A 21658-nucleotide genomic window follows, 5' to 3' on the forward strand; every position below is an offset into this window, starting at 1 on the left:
TGATCCTCCTCTCATCTTTTGATGGTGCTATGTTTTTTCAAAACTCTATAATGACAAAAAAAAGACTTAGTTATCGTAGGTATATATTTAAATACACTCTGTTCGTTCTTTTTTTCTTCTCTTTGCTAACTCTCTCTGGTTAGTGTGTTTTGACGTCTCTTTTATTTATTTTTGACGTGATAACATGGATTAAGGAACATTGGAAGTTAGATGTAACTTATACTGTTTTTTATGATGAAAATATATACAAACATGTACCCACATTATTATAATTTTCAATGTTTTTTTGTAAAATACTTGTGTTTTCCTGGCATTTTTGTTTCAGCCTGAATTTAGCTAGATATACGAAGAATGAAACCCCATACATATTTTTTAAAAAATATTTCGATGAATTGATATAATATCTTTTTCTGTAGGTCCCATAATTATAATAATTCAATTTAATTTGCCTTGAAAAAAATATATTTTGTATCTCCCATTTATTATTGCGCGCACTCGTCGCAGAAACAGAGATTCCTAGCTGTCTAAACTGAACCATAAGATCGCATTAACTCAAAAGCTCTCACACAAAGACAAAGATCTTCTTCTCTCTCTCTCTCGGCTGAAAGGTAGTAACAATGGAGAACCCTCCAGATCAAACAGAGTCAAAGGAGATGATGCTTCAACCCAGAATCATAAGACCAAAGGGTGGACTTCTCACTATGCCCTTCATCATTGGTAATAAAAAACATTGCATCTCTCTCTGTCTTCTTGTCATTGGATCGCTTCTTGTTCTCTAAATGTCTTCTTCCTGTTGTTCTTGGTGGATAAAGCAAACGAGGGGTTCGAGAAAGTGGCGAGCTATGGATTGTTACAGAACATGATTCTTTATCTGATGAGTGATTACGGATTAGGACTTGTGAAAGGACAAAACGTGTTGTTCATGTGGGTCGCTGCTACTAACTTCATGCCTCTCGTTGGAGCTTTTCTCTCAGATTCTTATTTGGGTCGCTTTCTCACCATCTCCATTGCCTCTCTCTCCAGTTTCCTGGTAATTAAACTTCACCGCCGCTCAAAATATTTTCAGTTCAAGAACCGGTTTATGGTTCTTCTCATTTTCCGGTTTAATCCGATCTGTTTTCCGGTTTGATTTACATTAATTTACATCTTGTCCTTCGGGTTTGTAAAAGGTTTGTTTATACGTGTTTCTTGTCAATAGTACTGAGGGGATTTCAGGTTATTGTTTTTATAGTAAATTTGGAAATCACAAACCGGGATTTTCGGTTTAGATTGATTTGGGTGAAAGATGTAAACCAATAATTGGACTTTACTTTGCGTCGACAATTCAATAAAATCTAACAATCATATAATTAAGGTTCTTGGAATTAAATGGTACGAGGTTTTTCTAAAAGTAATTCTTTATTTATTAAAACTCTCGGTAGGGTAATTTGTTTTTACCAGCTGGTAAATTTCAGGGAATATTTTATATTTAGTATCATTTCCTGAATCACTAATAGCTGTTTATTTGTTGAAGTATACAACACTAAGGTTATATATATATATATATGTTCAGTAAATTTTCTATTTTAAGAGCTATGATTATGCTTTTGTAGAAGAAGCCTCTTTCCGTAAAGAGTCAAAATTTCCCACATGTTGCATGTGCCTCCCTGAAATTGCTGTCCAATAAATGAAACTAAAGCGATTTATTTTTTTAGTGCTTGTTTCCACAAAATTAAATCGTATATATATCAAAGTCGGTAAAATTAAGACAAAAAGCCAGGTATTCTGAAATGTCCATGTGATTATATCACAACAAGTCTTAAATATCCATAAAGAATATAAGTATCATTATCATCAATTTATTTATTTTTATAAAATTATGGTTGCTAACCTTGTGGTTGTGGTGGCCTTCTGACTTCTCTGGCGAATTGTGTGTGAATTCTGATAGTGAGTCATCCACTTGAGAAAAATGTAAATCGTGATATCAATTGATTTTAAAAATCTATAGCAATCATTCACCTCGTTCAATCATTTTCATAGAGAGCAATATGTTCCTTAAATTTGGATTCTTGCCCTTGGAAGTATTTTTCTGTAAAGACATCTACAGATTTTACGAAAGAAATGAACATAACATGTTTTACTAAGTTGTCATGCTAATAATGTAAATCACATATACATGAAATAATGTTTTTGAGTACTTGATAATATAAACTCTTTGTTAATGAATTTTTTGAATTGAACGTTACAGGGGATGATGGTTCTATGGCTAACGGCGATGTTACCACAAGTGAAGCCATCACCGTGTGTAGCATCTACCGTAACCAAGTGCAGTTCTACCGCAGCGACATCTTCTCAGTTGGCTCTTTTGTATTTCGCGTTTGGCCTTATATCGATTGGATCTGGTGGAATCAGGCCGTGTTCTCTAGCCTTTGGTGCTGATCAATTAGACAACAAAGAGAATCCCAAGAACGAGAGGGTTCTTGAGAGTTTCTTTGGTTGGTACTACGCTTCTTCATCGGTTGCTGTCTTGATCGCTTTCACTGTCATTGTTTACATTCAAGATCACTTGGGATGGCGAATAGGGTTTGGAGTCCCAGCGATTCTCATGCTACTGGCGAGTATCGTGTTTGTTTTCGCGTCTCCTCTCTATGTTAAACGCAAAGCGACCAAGAGTCTGTTCACTGGTTTAGCTCAAGTGGCTGTTGCTGCTTACGTGAACAGGAACTTAGTATTACCGGTTCATAATGACTCTTATGGCTGTTATTACCACCTGAACGATTCTGAACTTAAAGCTCCAAGTGATAAATTGAGGTAATATAAAATTAATTTATATATATATATATATATATATATATATATATTTGTTGGATTTTTTATGTCAGAATAAATTTTATATCGTTCTGGATTGGTTTAAGGAGTTTTTTTTTTTTTTTTTTGGTTTAAGGAGTTTTGACAAAGTGTTGCAATTTTTTAGGTTTCTGAATAAAGCTTGTGTCATAAGAAACCGTGAGGAAGACATTGGTGCTGATGGTTTGGCCTTAAACCCATGGAGGCTCTGTACAACGGACCAAGTTGAGGAACTCAAGGCTTTGGTCAAGGTGATACCGGTATGGTCCACGGGGATAATGATGTCTATAAACGTGAGCCAGAACTCGTTTCAGTTGCTTCAAGCTAACTCCATGGATAGACGTTTGAGCGACCATTCAACCTTCAAAATCCCACCTGGATCTTTTGGCATGTTCACAATCATAGCCTTGATCTCATGGGTGGTTCTCTACGACCGTGCAATCCTCCCATTAGCTTCCAAGATCCGAGGCAAACCGGTTAGAATCAATGTCAAGATCAGAATGGGGTTAGGTCTATTCATATCCTTCCTAGCAATGGCGGTTTCCGCAACTGTTGAGCATTACCGAAGAAGAACCGCAATAAGCCAAGGACTTGCAAACAACGCCAACGCGACAGTGAACATCTCAGCGATGTGGCTCGTACCGCAGTATGTGCTTCACGGTTTGGCAGAGGCCTTAACCGGGATAGGACAGACGGAGTTTTTCTATACCGAGTTTCCTAAAAGCATGTCGAGCATTGCTGCTGCCTTGTTTGGTCTAGGAATGGCAGTGGCTAATATATTGGCTAGTGTGATCCTCAATGTGGTCAAGAATAGCTCAAAGAAGGGTGGAGAGAGCTGGATTGAAGATAATATCAACAAGGGTCATTATGATTATTACTATTGGGTTTTAGCCATCTTGAGCTTCGTTAATGTCATTTATTACATAGTGTGTAGCTGGTCGTATGGTCCCACGATGGACCAGTTGAGGAATGATAAGGTTAATGGTGTGAGAGGAGAAGAACAAGAAGAAGCTGTTAAATTAAACTAAAGATTCATGGTGTGTGTTATATAATCTAATATATTTGTATGCATGTAATTATAGTTATATATATTTGGATTTGGATTTAGGAAAGTGAGGATTATCTTAGTAGGTGTGTTTATTCCTTAGAGAAGCCACTACTGGTGTGTATGCCTAAGTTGGCTAACTCGATTATTCAAAATGGTAATTATGTTTAAATAGTAAGTTTAAATTTGAGAAAAAAATAAATAATAATTCAAAGCTTACTAAGATTAGAAGAAGCAGTGTGTTTGGCTTTGAGTACAAGTGGAGCCATCCACAACCTTCCTGTGGCTATGAGTTCTCCATCTCTTTCTCTTCTAATCTCAATCATAGATGATTTTAGCCTTCCATTGGTCCCCTTCACTCGTGCTTCTACCTCTACTTTTTCCTGCACATTTATCCTTATCTATATTAATTTTTTTTTTTTTAACACCACTTAAAATTTTGTTTCTAAATGATCGTTTTTGTAAGTTTTAGAGGATCATAGCAAGAATGTTGTCATAACCATAAACTGACTTTATTTTGGTTAGTAAAATTCATTATAAAACATATTTATATTGCAAGTTAGTAACTTTTTTCATCTTTATCTTATCTAATCTACTATTTACCAGGCAACAATGTTTTTTTTTCTTACCATGCAACAATGTTAATTAACAACACGTGAGAAACAAAAGGACAGAGAATACGAACATGAATCTTGGCCGCTGAATAAAACGAAGCGTTGAGATCAACAGAAGAATGGAGTCCATCGCCGGTGGAGTAGACAGAAGCAGCACCGATCGCATCCATCACCGCCGTAATAGCTCCGGCGTGCCAAGTTCCATCATCTCCCTGAGAATCACATGATCATCATCTCTTCATTCATATACTAAAATTCACCAATGGTAGAAACAAAAAGGATTAAATATCTTTTTTTTATACCGCGACGCGATCCGTGACGAGTAGTTTACATCGTATGATTCCTTTTCCGACATGGATGAGTTCTAAGCCTTGTAAGATTAAAACCTCTATCTCGCTTAAACCGTTTCCTTGCGCCAACGCTTCTAGATACGTTGTGGTGTTTAGGATCGTTGAGTCTTCCATGTTTCGATCTTCGATGCGAATTGAGGATAAAACTCCGTTGAATATAATAGTATAGATTAGTTATTATTAATTACCATTTATACCCTTTGCGTTATTGCGTTTGTGATTACCTGATTGGCCAACGTCGCCTATTTTAAACTAAACGGTCGCATGTCGGAATCAGAAGACACTGGTCAACGCCAATCCTTTTCTAACTCGTTCTTCATGATTATGAGCAAAGTACAGAATCATATAAATAAATAAATTAAGATTTATTTCCAAATAGTTTGGTCTTGATTCCCTGACCTTGTTTAAGTCAACAACATAATATATAAAGGATATATATATTAATTTAATGCAAATGTGTATTACAATCAAAGAACAAAGAAGCAGATAAAGAGATCCATGTTTGTCTGAGAATCTACTCCTGATGATCCAGAGATTTCTTTAGCTCTTTTTTGTTCACCTGCAAACTCAAAAGTATGAGAATGATTCTTATTTACATCAAACAACACAATCTCATTCAGTAAAAAAAAGGCTCTTTAGTTACCTTTCCCATGGCGTTGCGAGGCAAGCTCTCCCATATCAGCAAACGGGTTGGTAGCTAGAAAAAGAAAATAAAAAGTATCGGTAAGATGGTGAATATTTTATCTTAGCTTGGTCAGTTTTTGTAAAGACACTACCTTGTAAGGAGCAAGTTTGTCTTTAGCCCAACCGCAGAGTTCTTCTAAGGTCATCACAGGTTTTGACTCTTCTTCTCTTTTCCTCTTTGCTCCAGTCTCTGCTACAATTATCGCTGTAACCGCTTCCCCATAGTCTTTGTCTGGCAACCCCAACACGCAACACTCTGCAACCGTTGGGTGCTGCATAACACAACACTCATAGATTCCAGTTTATGATCAAGTCCTCTCTGTTTAGTTATATCTAAAACTCAAATGGATGTTTGATGTTACCTCGAGTAGGGTTGATTCGATTTCTAAAGCAGACAACTTGTAACCTCCAACCTTCATAATATCAGCGCTAGTACCTGATCCGACAGCACCAGATAAGAGAACATGTCTCAAAGAGAAAGAAACACAAAGCAACTCATAAATTGTATGTTTGAATGTTTCTGCTTACGTCCGAGAATCACGTAATGTCCATCCTCATCAACTCGACCAGCATCCCCGGTCTTGAAGTATCCATCTTCCGTGAATGATTCTTTAGTAACTTGTGGAAGATTCCAGTACTCCTTGAACAAAGATGGGCTCTTTATACAGATCTCACCCACTCCATCCGTATCGTTTTCATCTTGTTCAATCTTAGCCTATAACGTATCTGAACATTAGTACCTTAGCTGTGTGACATTGGTTAAAAGATCTTACTGACCTCAACACCGGGAAGTGGTTTACCGACGGTACCTGCCTTCCGTGCACCACGTAAGGGGTTTGATATTGCCATTACAAACTATAAAATATCAATCAAAATCCAAATTAATCAGATTGAACTACTAAGAACAGTTATTTTTTTAAAGGAACCTAGGAGAGACAGGAAAAGCTAATTACCTCAGTCATGCCATATCGTTCCAAAAGACGATGACCGGTGATACTTTCCCACTGATGCAAGACCGGCCTAGGAAGAGCAGAGGAGCCAGACATCTGAAAAAAATGTATTTCATTACCAAACATGTAAGCACTTCTAAGGATATGTCTAAGGATTATGATGCGCTTCTCAGATGTTTGGTTGCTTACCATTAGGCGAAGCTTCTGCGCAGCAAAAGCGCTAGACTCTCTCGTTTCTTGATCCATTGCTTCATAACCTTGTATCAACCGAGTATACATGGTTGGAACCTGTATATCACAACATTCACTTTTTTTATACTAATTGAAAAAGCTAATTTATTATATATCTATCTCAACCTAAATCTTGATAAGAAACTGATCAAAACAGCCAACAAGACTATCTTATATGATGTTACACAACATTTTTGCTAGAGCATGTTTAAGGAATAAAAGTAAGAACAAGAAAGACTTACTCCAGTGAATACAGTTATGGCGTCGTTGGTTTTCTCATCATTCAACGGATATGATTCACGCCATCTGCGCCAGATTCCACTAACACTAAACTTGGGCAAAAACTCAACCTTCAAGGAGGAAAGCAAAACATCAATCACCAGCTTGTTATTTTGAAAGAGGTAACGGAAGCATATATGGATATATAAATTACCGAAGACCGGGCGTAAAGAGGGGCAAACAAAGCATTGAAAAGACCATGAACATGATGTAGTGGGAGGCAGTGGAGAAAGTGATCAGCAGATGTGTACTCCCAAGCTTCAGTTAGCATTATAACCTGCACACATTTACAAGCTTCTAAGTTACATCATCATTTCGTTTACCCACTAGTGCCCAGAAGAGATCACAATTGCTAACAGTTCAGTATATGCCAACACATCCTAATGCAGGGTTGAGTGGTTTTAAACATGACATGAGTTATATATGGAGGATTGAATATATATACCTGGGAGTTGATGCTTTTGTGGGTATGGACAACTCCTTTTGGTTTACCAGTTGTACCACTAGTGTACACGATCAATGCTGGATCATCTGCAAAGAAATAGACAGAACAGTGATGCTTGAATGTATGGTAGCAAATATTAAAACAACAGCCTTAAATATAGTTCCCATATCAAGTATATACCATCTTACCTAGAAGTTTATCTTCTCCTTCAAAGCTGTCATCTTGAAACTGATTGTGAGTAATAGTTTCCGAAGTTGAGTTAACAACAGGGGGAATCAGATGAAATCTAGCGTCACTCTTTGCTGCTATAGTTTTCATAGTTTCACTGTGGTCCTCCGTGCTCAATAACACAGATATATCCTAGAAACCAAAGACAACAAGCTAACAAAAATGTCCTGATTTTAAAACATGAATGTGTTAAAGCTGATCATCTCTGTAGAAAGGACTACAAAATCTCAAGCAAAGTAAACAATGAATCCAAGCCACACTAAAAATAGGAAGCAAAATAGATTTTTCAACACATAATCTTGCAGAGAAGGAATCACATTGTGTTTCACTATGGTCCTCCGTGCTCAACAACACAGATATGTCCTATAAACCAAAGACAACAAGATTATAGCCCTAGAAAATGTGAACACGTATATTCACAGCGTTAACAGTAGCACAAAAAACAAACTCATTTTGCTAAGCTTGAATGTGGTACAAGACAGAGCCAACCAAGAAAACCTAACCATTCAAGTACCTTTCTACTGAGCAAGGACTACAACTAGCAGGTAGGCTCAAAATCTCAAGCAAAGTGAACAATAAATTTAAACCATACGAAAAATAGCAAGGCAAAAAGATTTTCATATTACCGAATTATTCATGACATATAAGAGTTCAGCCTCTGGATAGCTGAGTGCAAGTGGAACTGCCACGCCACCACTAAACCAAGTCCCAAGTACTCCTGCAACAAACTCAGCTGATGGTTTCGCCACAATTCCAACTCTAGCTCCTTGTAGACTACCAAACCCATCACACCTCCTACTTTCACCTCCCTAAGGACAATGCAAAGAAAAGATAATTTAAATAAAGAAAATAAAACAAATTGGGATAGGTTACAAGTAGAAATAGCAACAAAAATTCAAACAGATCACCATATATACATTTTTAGTATCTTCCTTGTGGAACAACTTAGAGATTGTAAAGGCAGAAGATGTAAGCTGGCTATAAGAGTAACTCTTTCCATCGGCTTTAATAGCTATCCTATCAGAGGCATTAGACCCTTCCGAAAAAGCTGCTTTAAACACTTCCATGAGTGAACCACACTGTGAAGCTGCATCATTGATTACATATAAATATAATCAATCAACAAAGTGATGTTCAGACAACAGATCCAAATAAATGAATATAAGACTGTATTATTTATTCCTAGGCGTGTTGCTAAAAATTTCAATAATTAATTCAGATCAAAAATAACGGAAAGCAAGAATCTTAAGACATTTCGTCGAACATGTAACATGCGTCAGAAACACGCTTCCAAACCGAACAAAAGAACAGCCAGATCATAGTTACCGGGAAGATTCGGAGAAACAAAATTTACAGAAGAGATGGTTAGGTGGCTGGAAGAATCGAGGAAGACGATGACGATTGGAGTTGTGGAGCAGAGGAGAGTTAATGAAAGACAAGTAGTTGAAACGCTTTAATGTTGCTGTCATTGTTTTTAGGTTCTGTAGTAATGTGTAGTTGCGGTGAGCGACTGTTCTAAGTTCTCAACACTTGTCTTGCAGAGAAGGAATCGCATTGTGTTTGAGTGTACTAACACTTCATCTGAAGAGATAGTTGGGCCTATGATCCATGGATCACATGCAAGATATAAGTCTAATGCTCTCAAAGATAGGAGATGGGTCACAAGGTGGCTTTTCAAGGTAGAGGAGGATGTAACAGAGTGTCAAACAGAATTAGTAAGGAAGCTGTGTCTTTTCAGAGTATTAAATGCTCCTCATTTATATTATTCTGTTGTGCCAAATTAGATAAACTCTTTTGTGGATAATGAATGATAAACGTTATGCGTAATGATCTTGGTTAATGGAAAGTACGAAGTTTGAGCTAAAAAAAAAAAAAATTTCTTTTTTTTTTTTGACATCTGGAAATTTTATTTATGGATCAGAGCCTAAATGGGCAAAGCCCTACACAGTACAAACATAAGGCCCAAATAGAAGGCTCAAATCTATATTATTAAAGTAGAATACTTCTTATAAATCTGCCCCTAAATTTTCCTATTAATTATAAAACATTCCATTCTTTTTTTATATTGTTTTTTAAATTATTTTAAATGTTTTTCGAAAATGAAAAGCCCAACCAATTTGCTACTTATATTTTCGTTTTTAAGCCCGTTAAGTCGTTTTAAATTCTATTTTGTACTCAAAGATTTACGAAATCAAATAAAATAAAAAGAAGATCCCCTAATTTGAAGAACACGCAGAAAAATATTTTAACTGTTTGACATGGTTTCCAAAAACTAATATTAAAATATAGAGAGATTCGATTTTAAAGAGAAGATCTCCCAACTTTCTCCCCAAGTTTCTCCTAAAACTTAACACCTCGCTTTGAATCTGATCAATATTATAAATAGGCAACACCGATTTCCTATTCATACCCACACCTTCGAACAAACCAACCGGATCTACGTAGGATAATATAGGACAAACATTTTTATTTTAATAATAATTAAAAAATAAAGAAGACAATATTATAAAATTTGACTATAAACAAATAAAAAATCTATTAAAATATAAATTCGACAAATATTTATTAATTTAAATGAAATTTTAAAAAGAAACGATCCCGCGTTTTGAAAGCGCGGGTCAAAATCTAGTTTACATTAAAACTATAGACCAAAGGCCCATAGGAGAAACCCGTAGGGGAAGTTGTCGAGTAAGTCCACCACGTGTTCGACTGCCCTGCAGTCAATGGACACGCGTCAAGACTCGACCGACGCACTTCCTCCGGCGAAAGAGAAGCGGCGCGATGGAGATCCACCGACAGCGGATGCAAATCGATGAAAACCCGATCAACTGATCAGTTTTCACAGAGCTAAATCGCCCACCAGATCCACGATTCAGAGGAGATAACAATCGACTTCAATCGAGCCATACACCATCAATTTTCCAATAAACTCTAGTCATCTTTAAAGATAAAGGAGAGCCCGGAGATGAATAAGCCTCACTCAGAAAATGAAAGAACAGCCGAGGTTTAGTAAGGAGAGTCAATCGAGCGGAAGAGCAGCGAGAACCGCAGATCGAACTAACCGGGAAGATCCCGGTGGAGAGCTGCCGTCAACACCAAGAAAGGTGTGACACGGAAACAGTAGCCAGCCGTCCATTCCAAAAAGAAAGGTAAGGACGCCGGAGTCAAAACCGACAGACCAGCGAAGGACAAGTACGTTGTCGGAACAAAAAACCGGCCGGATGCACCGATGCCGGAAAAGAAGCTCTAGCAAAGCGATCGAGCAACTGAAGTTGTTCTCTCTCTCTAAAAGATTTTGAAGAGATAAGAGAGAGAGAACTCCGACGGAAATTCTATTCATATATAAAAATAAAATGTTAATAGTATGGCAAATTGAAAGTTTTGTAGCTTTGAATAAAAAATTGAATTTGGAAAATCACCTTAAAATGTAAAACAAATAAAATATCTCATCGTCCTATACTACTACTGCCCCTCGTTCCCTCCAAAATCATTCTCTCTCTCTCTCTCTCTCTCCATTTTGAAAATTCATTTTCCAGGAAAAAAAAAAACCGTTTGGTTTCCGGGAAAACTCTGGATCATCGTTCCGCCGATCACGCTCAAATCGTCACACCCCAAAATCGATTGATAACTTCGCCGCCGCGTCAGAGAAGAGCCCTAGAGAGCTCGTTTTCACCAAACTAGAGTTATCTCTCTTTTCCCTCCGATGACCTCTCGGTATTGTGAACTTCTTTCAATCCAGAAGATGTTAGATCGATCACTATCTATTAAGAACTAAGTTGCTTGATGGATGATTCAGAATCTTGTGCTAAAACACTATCTTGATTTCTTGATTGCTCTCTAATTTTGAAGCGGAGAGAGGGAAGGTAACAACAACACAGATCATCAGGAAGGCGTTACAGGGAGGAAGCAGAAACGATGTCGCTGCAGGCAGTCTAAATGCTTGAAACTGTAAGCTTGTTTCAGCTTCAGTGACTAATTAGTATTGTGTTGAAATTGAGTAAAAGCTTTAGAGAGTTTCCTTCAGATTACAACACTTTGAGATATGTTGAACTGATTGGTTATTTAGGTACTGTGACTGCTTTGCGTCAGGAGTGTTATGTAACGACTGTGATTGTGCTGATTGTCACAACAACACTGACAACTCTTACCTCAGAGAAGCAGCTGTTTTGAATTTACTAGATCGTAATCCAAATGCATTCAACGGAAAGCCTCCCAGCTTCCTAATTAACAAGCAGGTATGTTCTTCAAGTCCTCCTACCACTTTGTGAAACTGAGGATGATCTGTGCTTTGTATTCTAGTATAAGGCTGCAGCTGATACTAAACATGGACTGCTTTCGAGAGGCTGCAAATGCAAAAGAACCAAGTGCCTGAAGAAGTACTGTGAATGCTTTCAAGCTAATGCTCTGTGCTCTTACAACTGTAAATGCATCAACTGCGAGAATGTCAGTGCTCTAGGAGCTACTAACAGACACAACGTCGGCTTTAATACTCCTGATAGTTTGATTTGTGCTCCTCAGAGTTCCCTACAGGTATACCGGAGGAGGAGAAGATACAGAGAGTTGTTACCTGAGGCAAGTGAACTATACTCTACCTGTTTCAGAAAGTATGCACTGTTAATACTCATTATCATTTTGTCTGGAATAGCAGTGGAATTCGTGTCCAGCTCCTTTAAGTTCGATGCCTGACAATTACGTTCTTGATTCTCTGGAGTCCCCTATGTATAGCTCTCCTAAACTCCCTTACAGGTACGCTTTTAGCCTTTCCTCCTACAATGATATTTCCTCTTTCTTCACCTTATTGTCAACTGCATTTTGTTGTGACATTAGAAAGAAAAGGTCACGGCTAGGATGTACCACTCCCAAACTTGTTCCAGACTTGGGGGATCTAAGATCGCTTCTCTTAGCAGCATCTGAATCTGCTACAGCCAATGCAGGTATATTAGCTCTACCATTCTGTATTCCTTTAAAATCTATCGACTATTAGCAGTCAACATCCCAGTGTTGGAGCTGCAATCAGGTTTACAAGACAAGAACAGCATATGCATAAAGCCTGATGATAAGGAGCTATGGAATGAGTCTGAGAGCGGTATTGTGGAAGAAGAAGACATACAATCCTGTGGAAGATTGATCCAACTGATTGATGCTCAATACAATGACGAGGTGGATCCCCAAACCAAGACAATTTTCCCTGAAAGAGATGCATACATGGAGCAGGAAAGAGCAGTGCTTGAAACTTTCAGAGACTGCCTCCACAAGTACATGAAGGTTGGATTCAAGAAAGGTACTAACTACTACCACTTTTAGTTTCTATTTTGTGAGCTGAACTGTTATTACCCATGAAGCAGAGAGACAAATCAACAAGTCTTAAACATTAAACTCACAAATCGAAACCACATATTAATAATGGAACTACAAGAGCCATCTCATTCCCACATAGCAACTTCCATGAACCCATCCTCAGTTGCACATCCTCTGAACATCCCATTAGAGTTAAACCCACAAACCACCTCTCCTTTATTCGACACGGCAATGAGTCCAGCGAACCCTTCGTCGAGCCGATGCTTGATGACGTAATCAACCGCCTCCTGTAGCCCAACTCCTTTGTACTCCATAACAGCCGACACGTCACGCGCCAGCGTCGACCTTATGATGGCTTCTCCTTCTCCGGTGCACGAAACTCCGCAAAGCTCAGACGCATACGTCCCTGCTCCTATCAGCGGCGAGTCTCCTATCCTTCCCATCATCTTGTTCATCAGACCACCGGTTGATGTCCCGGCGGCGCACCTTCCTTCTCTGTCCACCACCACGCATCCTACTGTCTCCGGCGCGTAAATGCTGATCGGAAGTCCGTTCATCTGGAGTGGACTGTCGTTTACGGCGGCGCCGGCGCATCCTATCAGTGGGACCCGGTAATCAAACTGGAAACAAACAAACGAATAAAAAGTTGTAAGAAAAGAACACTGACCACACGATTAAAGTCACGTGCGGTGAATAAATGAACGGTGGAGATTAAGTCAAATTTTATATACCAAGATGGAGTTGGCTTCTTTGGCCAGCTTGAGCATCCCCACGTTGTCTTCCGTGACGAAGTACTCGTTGTCCACCGTTTCAACTCCCTAACAAAAACCAAATCGATTTCGGTTAACGCGGGGAACTTAAACCGAGCGGTTAAGAATTAAAAAAGGTGGAGGGGTAAAAGAGTAAATATACCTGTTTGCGGGCGAACTCCTCCGCGCCGGAGAAAGCAAGGTAAGAGTGGGGAGATTTGTCCATGACGAGACGAGCAAGAGATATCGGGTTCTTCACGGTGGTGATCCCCGAAACGGCGCCGCATCGTCTCTTCGTACCGTCCATAATGCTCGCTTCCATCTCAACCGTTCCATTCTCCGTCAAAGCAGATCCACGGCCTGAGTTAAACAGAGGATCTGTCTCCAATTCTCTCACCTGTTTAAAATAAATCGTTATAACCAAAAAAAAAACATAAATCAAATATCGAAAGAGAGGTGAAATAATATTATGAGACAAGGGAGATACGTACGACGAGCTCAACGACGTCAATGGCGGAGACATTGGAGCGTAAAGCTGCTATGCCTAGGTTGAGACAGCGAGTCAAAAGCTGTTTGGCCTGTTCTTGTCTTTCGACGGGAAGGTTAGGGTCGATTCCGGCGCCACCGTGTACTGCGATTGCCCATCTGCCCATTTTTTTTTTCTTTGTTGTTTAAACCTCTCTCTGTTGTTACAATGTATCTCACACAGTTTGATTGATTAATCCGAGTTTGATGGGAGAAGGAAAGAGTAGCATTGGGTCCTTTATATAGACCCTTGCGAGGAAAGATGGGTCAGCGTCTGCTCATTGCATTTATCTCAGTTTTATGTTTTTTTATAGTTAATTAATCTTTTTAATTTCTCCCCTATTTCTTACCTTTTTAACAAACAATTTTTTTTTGTAATTGTTTGTTTCCTTTCTGTCAAACATTATCTTTTTTAATCAAATAAATAACTACCATTCAGAATACGGGTGGCACTATTAAAGCATTAATAGTAATTATGATATCTTTGATCGTATTATTATTAACAAAATTGTTTTCTGAATATGAAAACTGTAAAAGTTTAGTGATCATTGTTTAGATTTATATATTGATCTTTAAGATTAAATATTACCGGTAGGTTTACTGACATCTGCCAAGATGAAAACGTTATTCAGCTGAAATACTTAATATCGTAGGTAGGTGCAAATTGTATTCCACACAACCCAAAAAATTTAAAACCGAAACAAAAGTAGTCCTTGGACCTTGAAAGTCTTGAGTTGGATTCCACCTCAGTTAGTTTTATGACATGTATGAAGCGAGCGGTAGTGGTTATTATGAATGTTTTATATATGGTCTCGATTTCATTTTTGTCATATTATTACACCATTGCGCCGAACATAGATCAATTTTAAAATGATACAAACTGTTTTGAAGGAAATAACTAATTAATTCTCACAACTTGAAAGAAATAGATTACAACTCCAACTTGGCACGCAATTTCCCGATTTGTTTGAATATATAACTGCCTTTCTTCCCCCCGTGTTTCCTCTTATTTTTATCTAATATACGGGATCTAATATATAACCGAGAGGGTCATCGTTGAGGTATATATATCTATGTCTCTTGAATTGGTCATTGTTACCTTATCTGGCTATTGAAATCCAACATTGGTTTGTTTTTGAAAACTCTCTCCCCTCCTTTTTCAAGTATCAGTGTGGCTCATTTGTGCAGCCTCTGATCTTTGTTTCTGGGTTTCTACAGATTCTCTTGGTTTTGAAGATCATTCTTACTCTTTGATGCTTTTACTACACAGAAGCTCATAGGAAATATGGTGGAATTGGAACTCTTCTTGTGATCAAGGTCTGCCATTGAGCATAAGATTAATCTTGCTTTTGTTTCTTGTGTTTTTGTTTAATCAAAGTTTGCTTTCTGTGTTTTGATTTTTCAGGTCTCTCCTGAATCAGCAAGCCAATTTGGAGAACTGGTGGCAGATCCAGTTACTAATGAGCTGCTTCATTACACCGAGAAACCCGAAACTTTTGTATGTACATATCACTGAGATGACTCAGATTTTTATCATCTCCAAGATTTGATTCTAATGTTTTTCTTTAATCTTGGAAACTCAGGTCAGTGACCGTATTAACTGCTGTGTTTATGTATTTACACCTGACATTTTTACTGCCATAAGACTAAGAGATGTTTCCTCTCAAAGGAAAGACACAGGTAAAAAACAAGTAACAAAGATCTTACAACATAATGTATATGTTTTCTTCTCTTATTAGTATACATATTCAAAAGCCCTCTCATTCTTGTTCCTTTTTCTCTTGTCTTAGCAATTCTGAGACGTGTTTCCAGCTTTGAAGCTCTTCAACAGGCAACAAGGTTTGTCTGTCTGTCTCTTGTCTGCGTGTCTCTTCATACATAACTGAATAGCCTTTTTAACTGAATAGCCTTCTTATATGATATGTTTTCACCCTTTAGAAAAAAAAAAATTTAAGAAACTCTAAGAGGTTCTCCCATTGGACCATGAGAAAATTAATTACACTAACAAAGGTTCTAAATTTTTCAAATCACACAATTAATTATTAAATTATTCATTAGAGCCCATAATAGGCTCTAACCATTGGAGTTGCTCTTAGATATTGTGGATTAGACTCCAAAAAGAGCATGACAATAAGACAAAAAGTTTAGTTTTGAATGACAAGGCATCTGGGGTGGTGGCGCAGTTGGCTAGCGCGTAGTTCTCATAGCTTCTGAGTGATCCTGAGATCGAGAGTTCGAACCTCTCTCACCCCATTTTCTTTTATGTCAAATCCATTATCCATATGTTTTGAGAAAATTTGTGTTGTTTTCTCAGAGTCTCTATTAGATTCCTTATCAATACAACTGGCCCAAAACTAGTCATCAAAACCATATATATTGTATTTTCTAGTTTTAGCCCTTTGGTAAGCCCATCAGGTTCGACTGCTTCCCCCCCCCCTCCCCCTCTCTCCTTCATTAACGACGAAGTGGGTCATTGGTCATGTCATGGTCATGAATGCATCACGAAGCAATTATTCGAGAGGATAAGTTAGTACAATGATGAAGAAAAAAAAACTAAAACATTAGGATATTGGTACCCATCTAGATCATTTGAAAAGATCCACATATCATCACTTGAAAACTCCACGATATGGTGTATACTTTATATAAAGCTCATTCGTAATTACTTATCCCTTCAATTCTCTCACATGTTCCCTAAGTTCCATTCGTATAAGTTTGTCCCTACAACTACAAATACACATTCATAGGGATGGCATCACATCAGTAACGTTTAAATTCATTAATCGCTGATTTTCTTATGCAGTCTGTTCTTTTTTTATTCAGTTATAGTTTAAAGATATTTTTTGAGTCGCTCAAAAGCTCTTCTTGAGTGTTGAACAATAAATAATGATTGGGTTGTGCAAAGAAAAGAAAAGGCTTTGATTTATATAGAGATCTACATGCAATGCCATGTGTGCACATGATAAACTTAAGAGCGAATGAGACTGTGTGGCAATGCCATTTTTAATATTTTGACGTGAAAGAGAAAGGGATAGGATAGAACCCCACCAGTGTTAAAGGAATTCACATGGAATTTCTCGTTAATTAATTATCTTTGTTACTATTCATTTCATAATTATTCCTTGAGGAATTTTGCAAAAGCACCTTTTTCTTTGATTTATCATATTTGTTCCTTCTCTATGCCATTTATCATCTACTATGATTGATGCCTTACATCGTTTTCCTACGACAATAAATCAATCAATTTTATTTTATTTTTTTTTGAAAAAGAAATCAAGTTTTTTTCTTGGAGTTTAGCATATTTGAATTAGCATTATGTCTTTTAGCAGATCAATATTACTTTGTGAATATTAGCTATGATAAATTATTTTCATTTCATAAGCATCCCTTGGATTATTTAGCAAAGCTTTCTTTGTTTGTTTTTTTAACACCAAATGCTTATATTAAATTAAGGGTCTAATCGGCTAAGTTGGTTATAATGGGAGATCTTCGACCATAAACTGATAAACGAAAATAATTAAAACACGACGAAAGATAGATGTGACTAAAAAAAGAAGAAACTCATAGAAAAGCTTCGCTTGTAATCTAAGAGGTCAAAAACGACGTTGAAAAACCCAATCAATGAATTTTGATAGCAAACGTCCGAAAACCTTCGTAAAAAATTACAGATTCGGTGAGAGGATCACAATTTCGATTCTATGAAAAAACGTCAATGCTTGAAACGGCATAATATTTATGTTTTTGTCTTACATCGAACAGCTTATTACAGTTTACGAAGGAATAAATTATTCAAGTGGATTAGAGTGGACAAGATTATTTTTGTTTTTGTCTTTTCCACTTGAAAAATGTATTCCTGTATAAACTGTAATATCACGTGACGGTAATATGTTTATTTAGTTTTCTCTTTTTTTTTGGCTAAACGTTATTTTATTTTATTTAGAACTACATCGAAATCACAGTTCCATTGATTTTACAGCCTATATATATATAATACAAAGAGTGGTGGATTTGGTAGCACTTAAGGCCAAATTAGTTGAGGAAAATTTTCTGTTAGGAAATCTTCTAATTGGCAAAATAAGATATCCACATCTATAAATTTGAAAAATGCAGAATATCTTTATGCAATTGGAATTTCATTTTTTGTTGGCATCCAATGAATATATATACACACATACTTAAATATTCCTTTTGTATCACTTTAAGTGGTGTTTAAGAATTTTTATTTTGTTTTATAATGTCATTTAAAATTTATGACCTATTATAAAATACTGTATTTTTTATTTGTTGAATTAGTTTTATTTAATGCTACTTTTATGTAACCAAGATAAATTGTATAAAAATTTATATTTTTTTAATTTTTGTGCAAAAAACTTAAACACTGATATGGAATGAGTACGAATATAACTTCACCGACTGAGTATTTTCATTTTTACCCTTCACTTGTTATGTCCGGCCGGTTTGGCTTCTTCGCGTCATGGACTAATGGAATTAAGAAGTGAGTCGTCACTGTGATTTATGATTATATACATACATTAACAATGTAGGCAGTTCTCAAATAAAAAAAAACAATGTGGGATTGTTTTGATTATATAAATCGAATTTCCTGCTGTGAGAAAGGAAAGAAAAGAAAAACAGCATTTTCGTGTGAGTATATTTATACTGTTTCATGCATCTTTTTACGAGGTAATAATAAACCTGGGACGTGCATGTATGTAATAATCGTAAATGTGGACAATTTATGACAACTCTGCAAAGTGGTGCAAGCCAAGACAAAATGACCCATGCATACCTTGTGTCAACTAGATCTGCCGTCAGTCCGTCACACAGACAGGAATACCTATGTAACTATAAGTATATCACATTATACAAAGCAAGTTCATGTAGTGTAAATATATCCCAGATTAGTGAATAGTCGTAATGAAAAATGTATGTAGTACAGTCAGAGCCGGACCTGAGATTTCCGGGGCCCTATTCAGAAAAAAAAAATTGATTTTACCTAAGAATCAAAAGAAAAAATATGTGGTTTTCTTGTGAACTTATGTTTACAAAGAAGAAGCTAAAGAACCAGTTTTGTAAGTTTCTTCTGGTGAGTTAAAAAAAAATTTACTATAATATTATAAATCATTTAAATAAATAAAAAAATAGAGAAAATCAAATAACTTACTTGGTAATGCTACAGACCCACATAATATTTTATTCTGTACACCACAAACCAAAACTCTGATTTTTAATTTGTTTTGCACTGTTGCACATAAGATTACACATACTAACATTGCATAAGCAAAAATTAAGAGTGGGGCCCCATTAGGTGGGGGTCCCATATGAATGTTTCGTGAGCCTTGGTACAAGCCCGGCTCTGAGTACAGTTATTAGTTATTAGTAATATCGAGTAAAAAAAGCGTATAGTGAGGTTAGGAAATAGAGCACTGACATCAATGGAAGGACAAGGACTCCACATTAACCTATAGTATATCAAAACTTCTAGGTCCAGTATATAAAAATAATTAATAATTAGTAAAGTTGCTTCAAGTCAAATTTCAAGTAGAGATCCACAACACGGTTAGCTAATGCGGAACGTTTGACTTATGGTTTGTGGCTGGTCGTAAAGATAATAATAGATGCACGAGTTAGTCGTAAAATATGTGACAACTTTAATAAAAGTCTGGAAGTATCCACGAATCACACATTTGACATATATGGTCAATTTGCACAAACTTACAAGAAGATTAGACCAATGCATCTATAACATTTTTTTTCTCAGTTTATCGTTAAAATCCAAGAAAGTGTACAACTGACTTACCTAGCTAGTGGTTGATATCTTGGACAGAAAATTATTATTATTTATATCATTTAATTGAGTTTGCCTATCGCTTGCTAAAACTTCTGTAAAATTTCTTCAATTTTTACAGTAAATTATATATATATATATATATATATATATTTGTATTACTTTTGAAATGTTTTTCTATTTCTAAAGTCATCATAGGAAAAGCTATAAAACCATTGGGTTACGCTTTATTCACTTTACATGGAAACCAATATTATTTCCAAAAAACAAACATGCGATAAATAAACCATTTTTACGTTAGAATTTGTCAGTTTGTAAATAACTGGCCAACATTAGTCCTTAAAATCTTCTACAATCATCAGACCAAAGATGCTTTACTATATGAGTAGGGAAGACGACGTCTTGTGCAATATTCCTTTATATACATCGGATTGCACAAAGTTCATAGTACCATGTCGGTGTGTCTATTCCATATCAATACTACAATTCATCCGTGAAGCACAGAAAGTCGCATGTGACGACTTGTAACAAATAATCTCTTTATCTTCTTTTTGGATCATACCAACAAAGGTTCGTCTTTTGTTGAAAAAGGATAAATTATATTTTCTTAATTTTGAAATAAAATTAGGATTGAGTAAATATCGACCTGCCGGTGGATAATAACAGCATATGCTCTTTGATATAAATCAACGATATCCCCATGTTGCTTCTTAGTTATCAAAGATACAAATCTTGTCGCATTTGTTCAGTTACTTTGACCTATCGCTAGAAGAACACGCGTACATTCCAATTACACTGTAACTGGATTCTGACACGATTATCACGTTGTTTTAGATCCATACATACACAAACAAAATCTGATTAACTACAAGTTGGCAATAGAGACCTACCAGACACAATGTGAATACGTCGGGAAATATTTTTCATAAATCTCACGTCGCATAATAACAAGATATAAATATCAGTAATTTTCAAAGCTCGTCGGTAGAAGTAGAACCCACTTCAATTCTTATTTGTTCATTTTTTGTTCTTTTCCTCTTTTGTTTTATTTTGCATGCGGCGTACAATCGAATGAATATTGTAAAAAAGAAGAAGAAAGAATTGATATGTAATAAATAATCACATAATTTTTTTTTTGATCAATTTTTTTTTTTGATCAAATAATCACATAATTTATATCTTAATTAATCAAGTACAAAGGGGACATGGCTGAACAGCACATGTGATCCAGCAGATTAACCGATCCGTGAAGTTGTTTTTTTTTTCTGTCACGGTCCGCTACACACAAGAGCTCGAATACCGTGCACGCTAACTTATCATATTACCCAAGCATCTCTGCTTCGACGATTAAAATATATGTGATCCTCTGTAAAAGGCGTACGGTTACAAACACCATCAAATCCACACACGTCGGAAACTATAAGCCACCGACATATCACCGCGTCTATGTGGGACTCACGTTTCTGAGGTTTACCTATTATCTATACTCCACCCAAAAACTCCAAATATTTAATACTTTTGTTATGCACTGATCCAATAAATTCTTTTCAGACACAAAACTAGTAATATCATTCACTTACGCGTCAATACTTATATAATACATGCATTTCTTTAATGTAAACTACGTACTACACACTACGATATGA

The 21658-nt window shown here is 36.5% G+C and overlaps 5 protein-coding genes and 1 long non-coding RNA gene across 10 annotated transcripts; 3 read left to right on the plus strand and 3 right to left on the minus strand.

Moving 5' to 3' along the window:
* Nucleotides 1–468: 468 nt before the first annotated feature.
* On the plus strand, nt 469–3953 carry LOC125596287 (protein NRT1/ PTR FAMILY 1.1-like). The gene is made up of 4 exons (XM_048771467.1): nt 469–717; nt 813–1030; nt 2228–2790; nt 2954–3953. Exons 1-4 carry the CDS (start codon nt 618–620, stop codon nt 3852–3854), a joined length of 1782 nt encoding a protein of 593 aa, XP_048627424.1. The 5' UTR covers nt 469–617; the 3' UTR covers nt 3855–3953.
* LOC125596290 lies at nt 1462–5150 on the minus strand. 2 transcript variants are annotated; one of them, XM_048771473.1, is made up of 5 exons: nt 4788–5132; nt 4557–4697; nt 4092–4254; nt 1871–1938; nt 1462–1655 (listed from the first exon to the last, which is right to left on the minus strand). In XM_048771473.1, exons 1-5 carry the CDS (start codon nt 4947–4949, stop codon nt 1566–1568), a joined length of 624 nt encoding a protein of 207 aa, XP_048627430.1. In that variant the 5' UTR covers nt 4950–5132; the 3' UTR covers nt 1462–1565. The 2 variants fall into 2 exon arrangements, with proteins under 2 accessions (XP_048627430.1, XP_048627431.1); XM_048771474.1 differs by lacking the exons at nt 1462–1655; nt 1871–1938 and having other exon boundaries at nt 3987–4254; nt 4788–5150.
* Nucleotides 5151–5181: 31 nt separating this feature from the next.
* On the minus strand, nt 5182–9379 carry LOC125596288 (malonate--CoA ligase). Of its 4 annotated transcripts, none has more exons than XM_048771468.1 (15): nt 9007–9379; nt 8561–8739; nt 8279–8461; nt 7613–7784; nt 7425–7510; nt 7134–7256; nt 6943–7050; nt 6659–6757; nt 6473–6565; nt 6297–6374; nt 6048–6234; nt 5882–5955; nt 5612–5791; nt 5479–5532; nt 5182–5394 (listed from the first exon to the last, which is right to left on the minus strand). In XM_048771468.1, exons 1-15 carry the CDS (start codon nt 9119–9121, stop codon nt 5350–5352), a joined length of 1776 nt encoding a protein of 591 aa, XP_048627425.1. In that variant the 5' UTR covers nt 9122–9379; the 3' UTR covers nt 5182–5349. The 4 variants fall into 4 exon arrangements, with proteins under 4 accessions (XP_048627425.1, XP_048627426.1, XP_048627427.1 ...); XM_048771469.1 differs by having other exon boundaries at nt 8570–8739; nt 9007–9377; XM_048771470.1 differs by having other exon boundaries at nt 8979–9225.
* Nucleotides 9380–11355: 1976 nt separating this feature from the next.
* On the plus strand, nt 11356–12956 carry LOC125596295 (protein tesmin/TSO1-like CXC 8). Its single transcript, XM_048771478.1, has 6 exons — nt 11356–11366; nt 11502–11600; nt 11719–11887; nt 11958–12224; nt 12301–12586; nt 12670–12956. Exons 1-6 carry the CDS (start codon nt 11356–11358, stop codon nt 12954–12956), a joined length of 1119 nt encoding a protein of 372 aa, XP_048627435.1.
* Nucleotides 12957–12960: 4 nt separating this feature from the next.
* Nucleotides 12961–14521, minus strand: LOC125596289 (probable isoaspartyl peptidase/L-asparaginase 2). The gene is made up of 4 exons (XM_048771472.1): nt 14191–14521; nt 13863–14096; nt 13682–13768; nt 12961–13570 (listed from the first exon to the last, which is right to left on the minus strand). Exons 1-4 carry the CDS (start codon nt 14350–14352, stop codon nt 13076–13078), a joined length of 978 nt encoding a protein of 325 aa, XP_048627429.1. The 5' UTR covers nt 14353–14521; the 3' UTR covers nt 12961–13075.
* Nucleotides 14522–15264: 743 nt separating this feature from the next.
* Nucleotides 15265–18812, plus strand: LOC125596294. The gene is made up of 5 exons (XR_007330990.1): nt 15265–15285; nt 15443–15541; nt 15630–15722; nt 15808–15904; nt 16015–18812. It is a non-coding gene; the product is annotated as an uncharacterized LOC125596294 (long non-coding RNA).
* The last annotated feature ends 2846 nt before the right edge of the window (nt 18813–21658 follow it).

Source organism: Brassica napus, unplaced genomic scaffold (genome assembly GCF_020379485.1).
Source record: "Brassica napus cultivar Da-Ae unplaced genomic scaffold, Da-Ae ScsIHWf_1172;HRSCAF=1674, whole genome shotgun sequence".
Taxonomy (NCBI): Eukaryota; Viridiplantae; Streptophyta; class Magnoliopsida; order Brassicales; family Brassicaceae; genus Brassica; species Brassica napus.